Source organism: Balaenoptera borealis, assembly GCF_965194805.1.
Source record: "Balaenoptera borealis genome assembly, chromosome: 4".
Taxonomy (NCBI): Eukaryota; Metazoa; Chordata; class Mammalia; order Artiodactyla; family Balaenopteridae; genus Balaenoptera; species Balaenoptera borealis.
The window spans coordinates 100,879,754-100,889,186 of NC_138861.1; the positions used below are offsets into that span (position 1 = coordinate 100,879,754).

The 9,433-nt window shown below is 40.0% G+C and overlaps 1 protein-coding gene across 1 annotated transcript in view; it reads left to right on the forward strand.

Moving 5' to 3' along the window:
- Positions 1 to 8,227, forward strand: part of LOC309627342 (uncharacterized protein) — a 71,127-nt gene extending 62,900 nt beyond the window's left edge. Inside the window, exon 2 of the mRNA XM_082389222.1 lies at positions 6,936 to 8,227. Within this exon, the coding sequence (XP_082245348.1) occupies positions 6,936 to 7,936 (1,001 nt within the window). The 3' untranslated portion in view covers positions 7,937 to 8,227. The remainder of the gene's footprint in view (positions 1 to 6,935) is intronic.
- Positions 8,228 to 9,433: the final 1,206 nt, after the last annotated feature.

Sequence of the window (9,433 nt, forward strand, 5' to 3'; positions counted from 1 at the left end):
AATTTAGTGTGACACTTTCATGTCCAAACTAGTTTTACTCCTCAGAGTGAGCTGGGCAGGACAGGAATAAAGACACAGACGTAGAGAATGGACTTGAGGACATGGGGAGGGGGAAGGGTAAGCTGGGACGAAGTGAGAGAGTGGCATGGACTTATATATACTACCAAATGTAAAATAGATAGCTAGTGGGAAGCAGCAGCATAGCACAGGGAGATCAGCTCAGTGCTTTGTGACCACCTAGAGGGGTGGGATAGGGAGGGTGGGAGGGAGGGAGATGCAAGAGGGAAGAGATATGGGGACATATGTATATGTATAACTGATTCAATTTGTTATAAAGCAGAAACTAACACATCATTGTAAAGCAATTATACTCCAATAAAGATGTTAAAAAAAAACGAACATCAAAATGAAATTTCAAATACATTAGTGTTTTTTCCCCTAAGCCCTGAAACTTTTGCTAGAAAATCCATGGCACTATGAAAGAATTTCTGCCTTCTAACAGAAATACTACAGTTCCCTCTATGGGTAGGAGAAATTCACCCATAAAATAAACTCCAGCCATTAGCCTCTTCTATGGGCAAGTGAAATCCTGGGTTTTCTCTTTGCATATCAGGAAGCTGGATGCATTTTCTTCCCACTCTCCTGTGGTGGTAGATAGTCTCCAAAGATGGCTCTCATCAATTGCCCTTCTCCCTATATATGCAGCTTGTCCCTTTATTAAGAGGGAGAGTCTATGAGAACCTGCTATATGGCACAGGGAACTCTAATTCACTTCGCGGTACAGTAGACACTAACACAACATTGTAAAACAACTATACCCTGATTTAAAAAAAAGAAAGAGAGAGAGTGTCTACTTCAATCATTCTCTTTGAATCTGGGCTGGCCTTGTAATTACTGGAATGTGCAGAACTGACTTTGTTGAGTTTCAGTCCTCACTTTGAAAAAGTCTAGCAAGTTTCCCTTCTGTGCTCTCGAAGGAAGCCAACCTCCACACCATAAAGAAGCTAGCAAGATTATTAAATGATAACACACAATGTGGAGAGAGAGAAAGAGAGAAGGAAGGGAAGGAAAAAGGAAAGGGAGAGAGAGAGACAAAGAAAGACCATGTAGAGGTGCCAGACTTGTAAACAAATTAACCTTAGACCTTCCAGCCCAGTCTAGGTCAGATGGGTAACCTAAGTGATGGCATTTCACCAGAAGAACTGTCCAGCTGAATCTTGCTTGGATTCCTGACCATGAGAAACAATAAATCTCTGTTATTTTAAGCCATTCACTTTAGGAGTTATTTGTTATGCAGAAATAGAGAACCGAGACACAAGTCTAGACCTCACGATTTCAAGCATTCTTCTGCCACCACTTCAACTCCCATGAAAGTTTCCAATTCAGTATAAAGCATTTATCTCCTAGACAATACCTGCCAGGACCTTCTGGAGAAGAGTAAACATATGTTCTCTGTCCTCAGCTGGGCTTTGATTCCCCTGAACAATTCTTCCATATGTCCCTGGATCACTCTTTCATTCTTCAAAGCAGCCATTACACACATGTACTATGTTTCCTCAGCCCTCCTACCCCTATTCTCACCTCCTTCAAACATAGGAAGAACTCACTTTCTGCTTCAAATAATAAATCGAAGTGGGATTTCCTTCAACCTCATCAATTTTCCCTGTTGGAAAGAAGACTTCCTGTATCACCAGTCTCATGGTGCCAGAATTAAGTATCTGATTGGTTCGTATGGGAGAAAGGACTGGACATGCTCACTTCAACCCTTTCTCTTCCTTGAGATCCATCTTCAGAGAGCACACATTGGCATCTGCTCATTGTTCTTGGCCCCAGAGTAAGGGGCCCATTCTGTATGGGGAAGCTTGGATATGTCCAGCTGTCCAGCTCTATATGCCTGTCTAATTCCTAATTCATGGCTAGAATATTAACAAGTCTCTGGACCCATACCTCACAGGGCGTTTTCCAGTCAACCCATCATTTATAAAGCTTCCACGTTGAGTTTCATCTCTCTGCCTCATTGTGTGATTCTTCATTTGGTTCTGAATTCAGGGAACATGGTGTGGAGTGGGGAGAGTTATATACTGATTCCTTAATACACCAGTGTTCCCCATATGTTTATTTGTAAACACCACCATCCTCTCCTCTCAACTCCAAAGAACAAATAATCTTTTTTTTTTTTTTCCTTTGGGGGTTAATGCCTCCATTTTTGATCTGCATCCCAACTCCTATTTCTCCCCACACAGAATGGGCCCCTTCCTGCAGGGCTGAGAACAGCTTAGTCTCTCTCTCCTTTATTTTCAAACTCTTGGACAGCACTGAATCTATCTGCCCAACAATTCTCTCTTGTATGAGAAATAATTTTCTCTTCACCTTATATCCACCTTAAATTGTTTCCTTATTTCTATGCTACCCTTCATATCTGGTTTCTTAAAGACTCATCTATAAACATAATCTTCTACCCATTATACCCCTTAGACTTTTCAATACACTGTAGTTTGTCTTCCAGTCCCGAAACGCCTCTGAAAATTTTTCTTCGTAAGGTGGGTAACTCCTTGGTCTCCATTCCTTATCTTCAGTGGTCTCCCTATAGTACCGAATCATGGGGGCCATTCCTTTCTTTCTTGACTTCCATGACACCACTACACCCTCCTTATCTTCCCAAATCTTTGATGATTTATGCAATATCCCATTCACAGGTAGTATTTCCTCTACCTAACAATAAAATAATAACTTTCCCTAGAACATCAACCTTGGGTTTCTTATCACTCGGCAGATTCTGGTGGGACAATGACACTACTCATTATGGTTTAACTGTCACTAACTATTCCTGCTCAGATCTCTATCACCACCTTTCTAAATGTGTATCCTAAGTTCTACCCACTTAATTCACTTATTTTTAATTACATTATGACTCCTCTGGGAGTTCCCTCGCACAAAAAACTCAACATTTCATTAAAAATATTATTTCCCCAAACCTGATCATCTCTTAATTTTCCATTTATAGCTAATATCATCACAATCCAATTGGTCACTCATATTAAAAATGTCAGAATTATTTTAGACTCATCCTTGTTCCTTGCACTTCATCAGCTATCAGTTACTGATTCGTGAGAGGTCTTCCTTTTAAATCTTTCTCAGACATGACCCCTCAGCTCTCTGACTCCATTGCCTTAATTGAAGTCTCCAGCAGTATCCTGCAAATGGTTTCTTAGACACCAGAGGCATTTTCTCCCATCCATCCTATGCTATCACTATATTTAAAAATTTAAATCGCATCATTTCTCCCTTGTTCAGTCCTTCAGTGAATACCTGTTGTCTTTGGGACAAATCTAATCTCTTCAGCTTTGCAAGTGAGACCCATCATCATCTGGCTCCTCTATTGCTCTACCTGTACAACCTCATTTCCAACTTCTACCCTATATGTTCCCTGTAATACATCTAAGCGTATTGCTTGCACCTTTTTTCCACAAATATATACACAGAGTGGCTCTCACACACCAGTGCCTTCTCATATGTTGTTCTTTCTATCCAGAACGCATTCCCTCACCTGTGATATTCTAGTCTGCCTGGTGAAATTCTCATCATGCTCCCAAATCCTGCACTAATGTTACCATTTCTCTGATCATTTCCTCAAGCTTGTCTTCATCCTCATGTTAACAGAGAAGGAAAATTTCTATTTTTACTTTTAAAATAACTACAGACCTCCATCATCACACTTACCAATTGTTTTATATTTCACTATCTTGTCTGTTTCCCACCTTGAAGATAGTTACTTTCATTTTTTGAAAAATATATTTATCAGGTACCTGCTTTTCTCAGACACTGTTCTAGGCTCAGGGAATAAATCACTGAACAAGCAAAGGTCCCTTTCTAATGGAGCTTACATTCTAGTGTAAGAAGAAAGACAATTAACAATAAACATAATAAATATGTAAATTGTGTAATATGTTAAAAAGAACAGGGTAAAGGAAATCAAGAATGCCAGGGTTAACTAACACAACACTGTAAATCAACTATACTCCAATAAAAATTAATTAAAAAAACAAAATGCCAGAGTTGAGGGAGAGGAGGAGGGTTGATTTCAGTTTTAAACAAGGTAGTCAGTGGTCACTGAGAAGGTGAGGTTTAAGCAAAGTCTTACAGAAAGTGAGAGTCAGTCATTCAGATATTGAGGGAAGAGCCAATAAAAGAGCACTAAGTTGGGAGTGGGTCTGTCTTGTCTGTGAGAAATAAGGAAGAAACAAGCTCTGCAAGTAAACAGAGGACTGGATCTTGTAGGACCCTGTAGCCTCTGTACGGGCTTTGGCTTGGACTGGGGTAAAATAGGAAGCCAGGGCAGGGTGTTTTGCAGAGGAAGGGTATGACCTGACTTACGTCCTAAAAAGATCTCTCTGGCTACAGTGTTGAGCACAGACTTTAGGGGCAAGGATAGAATCAGCAAAACCAGGAGACTATTGCAGCAGCCCAGGTAGGAGGAATGAAAGAAAGCATGAAGAAAGGAAAAAAGGAAGAGGAATAGGTGTGGGAGGTAACTTGGAGAAAGCAAAAAAGTGTATAAAGAGCAGAAATAATAAAATGGAAAAAGAAAGAAATGAACAAACAAACAAAGCCTCCCTGTGCAAACTTTGAACCATTGGCTAACACATCAGGATGATATTCTATCAGCTTCAGACTCACCAGTGTGTTGTTTATTGGTCCGTTACTAATCTGAGAGTATTTTTTGCTGGCTGAGTTATTCACTGTAGGTGTGTCTGCTTCTTGAACAACAAAATCAGCCTCTGGGACAAGAGCCTAAAAGAAATTAGAATAAAGTTTGGTGGAAATCAGGCAACTGGCCTAAATATAGTGTCCTACTTCTCTATTCAATCTCTCTGTCTTGTTTTCTTGTGAATCTGTGTTTGGGAGAAAATTCTATCTGCCTTTACTTCAAGAAAATGTTTGTGTTCTCTTAGCCTAGTAGGATGCTGAGAAATGGAGTGATTCAACAGTGACTCAAGGTATGACAGGAGAAGCTGAAAAACAGGATGGTACAAATCTCATGCGGGAAGCCAATCGGTCTCCTGCCTTAAGAAAACTATCTTAACTGAAACAATATTTTAAAATCATTGGAAATAACTAGTTTTAAAATTGTAAGTTGTACTATTTTAATAAGACAACTATTTTCTATGTACACTTTTCTATGTACACTTTCTTATAACACGTCAACTTGATTTTTAGCTATAGAAGAATAACTCTCCATGTTTCTATAGGTCTTTGTCTGTTTCCCATTTTCTACCTAGCAGGCATTTTATTACAATGTTGTTTTGCTCCGACAAACCTTGCTAGGATATTTAATAATTGCTCTTCCTGTGTTGGAAGTTGTTATATTGATCACTTTGAGAGATAATATTTACTTTTTGGTCTGTGTCTATTTGCTCAGTGCATTTCTAATGTAGTCACAGCAATTACCAGAGCTAATTCTTAAAAGCTGAGCAATCCCAGTCCTTGGTTCCTATCTATAGGTTTTCCTTCACTTTTACAAATAATGATTTATGCAAAGTCGCCAAGACAGCTATTGCTTCAATGCAAGATTTATTATCTCCAAGATGAACAGACAAGCCATTAAGCGCTCATGGAAGGATTAGTGTAGAGAAAGATCACCACATTGTGATTTTCTGGTTACATGGTTCAATACAATGATGGTTCAAGGAAGTAAAAGCCAATTTTAGCACTGCCATTGTAGAGCTGTGTATATCTTCAATAAGCAGTTATAAAAGCTGTGACTGATAGGAATTTCCCTACCATAAAAGTTTCTTCCATCACATACCCACTAAGTGAGTCACATAGAAGAACTTCTAAGCAGTGTGATTGATTCCCCCAGTTTTATTTTCTGATATATTTCTTATATAGGAGCCAGGGCTATAGAGTAATAAGATAGATTCCACAAGAGCCTTGTTCAATTAGCATCATTACTTTATAGCCACATTTCATGTGTGGGTTTCTTAGTGTACAGCATATGTGTTTGTGAGTCTGTGATCATATCTATTGTCCTGAGAATAGCTAAGACCTTTTTATCTACATTCCTAATGTGCATTAGAGTGGATGGGGCACATGGGTGGGTGACACAACTTAATCATTCCCTTATTAAAAAGACTCCGAGGATTAACCAAGATGGCGGAGTAGAAGGACGTGCTCTCACTCCCTCTTGCGAGAGCACCAGAATCACAACTGGCTGCTGGACAATCATCGACAGGAAGACACTGGACTTCACCAAGGAGGATACCCCACGTCCAAGGACATAGGAGAAGCCACAGTGAGACGGTAGGAGGGGCGCAATCAAAGCAAAATCAAATCCCATAACTGCTGGGTGGGTGACTCACAGACTGGCGAACACTTATACCACAGAAGTCCACCCACTGGAGTGAAGGTTCTGAGCCCCACGTCAGGCTTCCCAACCTGGGGGTCCGGCAACAGGAGGAGGAATTCCTAGAGAATCAGACTTTGAAGCCTAGTGGGAATTGATTGCAGGACTTCTACAGGACTGGGGGAAACAGAGACCCCACTCTTGGAGGGCACACACAAAGTAGTGTGCGCATCGGGACCCAGGGGAAGGAGCAGTGACCCTAGGGGAGACTGAACCAGACCTACCTGCTGGTGTTGGGAGGTCTCCTGCAGAGGCAGGGGGTGGCTCTGTTTCACCGTGGGGACAAGGACACTGGCAGCGGAGGTTCTGGGAAGTGCTCCTTGGCGTGAGCCCTCCCAGAGTCTGCCATTAACCCCACCAAAGAGCACAGGTAGGCTCCAGTGTTGGGTTGCCTCAGGCCAAACAACCAACAGGGAGGGAACCCAGCCCCACCCATCAACAGTCAAGTGGATTAAAGTTTTACTGAGCTCTGACCGCCACAGCAACAGTCAGCTCTACCCACCACCAGAGCCTCCCATCAAGCCTCTTAGAGAGCCTCAACCACCAGAGGGAAGACAGCAGAAGCAAGAAAAACTACAATCCTGCAGCCTGTGGACCAAAAACCACAGTTACAGAAAGATAGACAAGATGAAAAGGCAGAGAGCTATATACCAGATGAAGGAACAAGAAAAAAACCCAGAAAAACAACTAAATGAAGCGGAGATAGGCAACCTTCCAGAAAAAGAATTCAGAATAATGATAGTGAAGATGATCCAGGACCTCGGAATAAGAATGGAGGCAAAGATTGAGAAGATGCAAGAAATGATTAACAAAGACCTAGAAGAATTAAAGAACAAACAAACAGAGATGACCAATACAATACCTGAAATGAAAACTACACTAGAAGGAATCAATAGCAGAATAACTGAGGCAGAAGAACGGATAAGTGACCTGGAAGACAGAATGGTGGAATTCACTGCTGCAGAACAGACTAAAGAAAAAAGAATGAAAAGAAATGAAGACAGCCTAAGAGATCGCTGGGACACCATTAAACGCAACAACATTCGCATTATAGGGGTCCCAGAAGGAGAAGAGAGAGAGAAAGGACCAGAGAAAATATTTGAAGAGATTATAGTCGAAAACTTCCCTAACATGGGAAAGGAAATCGCCACCCAAGTCCAGGAAGTGCAGAGAGTCCCATACAGGATAAACCCAAGGAGAAACACGCCGAGACACATAGTAATCAAAGTGGCAAAAATTAAAGACAAAGAAAAATTATTGAAAGCACCAAGGGAAAAACGACAAATAACATACAAGGGAACTCCCATAAGGTTAACAGCTGATTTCTCAGCAGAAACTCTACAAGCCAGAAGGGAGTGGCATGATATACTTAAAGTGATGAAAGGGAAGAACCTACAACCAAGATTACTCTACCCAGCAAGGATCTCATTTAGATTTGATGGAGAAATCAAAAGCTTTACAGACAAGCAAAAGCTACGAGAATTCAGCACCACCAAACCAGCTCTACAACAAATGCTAAAGGAACTTCTCTAAGTGGGAAACACAAGAGAAGAAAAGGACCTACAAAAACAAACCCAAAACAATTAGGAAAATGGTCATAGGAACATACATATCGATAATTACCTTAAACGTGAATGGATTAAATGCCCCAACCAAAAGACATAGACTGGCTGAATGGATACAAAAACAAGACCCATCTATATGCTGTCTACAAGAGACCCACTTTAGACCTAGGGACACATACAGACTGAAAGTGAGGGGATGGAAAAAGATATTCCATGCAAATGGAAATCAAAAGAAAGCTGGAGTAGCTATACCCATATCAGATAAAATAGACTTTACAATAAAGAATGTTACAGGAGACAAGGAAGGACACTACATAATGATCAAAGGATCAATCCAAGAAGAAGATATAACCATTATAAATATATATGCAACCAACATAGGAGCACCTCAATACATAAGGCAACTGCTAACAGCTATAAAAGAGGAAATCGACAGTAACACAATAATAGTGGGGGACTTTAACACCTCACTTACACCAATGGACAGATCATCCAAAATGAAAATAAATAAGGAAACAGAAGCTTTAAATGACACAATAGACCAGATAGATTTAATTGATATATATAGGACATTCCATCCAAAAACAGCAGATTACACGTTCTTCTCAAGTGCGCACGGAACATTCTCCAGGATAGATCACATCTTGGGTCACAAATCAAGCCTCAGTAAATTTAAGAAAATTGAAATCATATCAAGCATCTTTTCTGACCACAATGCTATGAGATTAGAAATGAATTACAGGGAAAAAAACGTAAAAAAGACAAACACATGGAGGCTAAACAATACGTTACTAAATAACCAAGAGATCACTGAAGAAATCAAAGAGGAAATCAAAAAATACCTAGAGACAAATGACAATGAAAACACGACGACCCAAAACCTATGGGATGAAGCAAAAGCAGTTCTAAGAGGGAAGTTTATAGCGATACAAGCCTATCTCAAGAAACAAGAAAAATCTCAAGTAAACAATCTAACCTTACACCTAAAGAAACTAGAGAAAGAAGAACAAACAAAACCCAAAGTTAGCAGAAGGAAAGAAATCATAAAGATCAGAGCAGAAATAAATGAAATAGAAACAAAGAAAACAATAGCAAAGATCAATAAAACTAAAAGCTGGTTGTTTGAGAAGATAAACAAAATTGATAAGCCATTAGCCAGACTCATCAAGAAAAAGAGGGAGAGGACTCAAATCAATAAAATCAGAAATGAAAAAGGAGAAGTTACAACAGACACCGCAGAAATACAAAGTATCCTAAGAGACTACTACAACCAACTCTATGCCAATAAAATGGACAACCTGGAAGAAATGGACAAATTCTTGGAAAGGTATAACCTTCCAAGACTGAACCAGGAAGAAACAGAAAATATGAACAGACCAATCACAAGTAATGAAATTGAAACTGTGATTAAAAATCTTCCAACAAACAAAAGTCCATGACCAGTCGGCTTCACAGGTGAATTCTA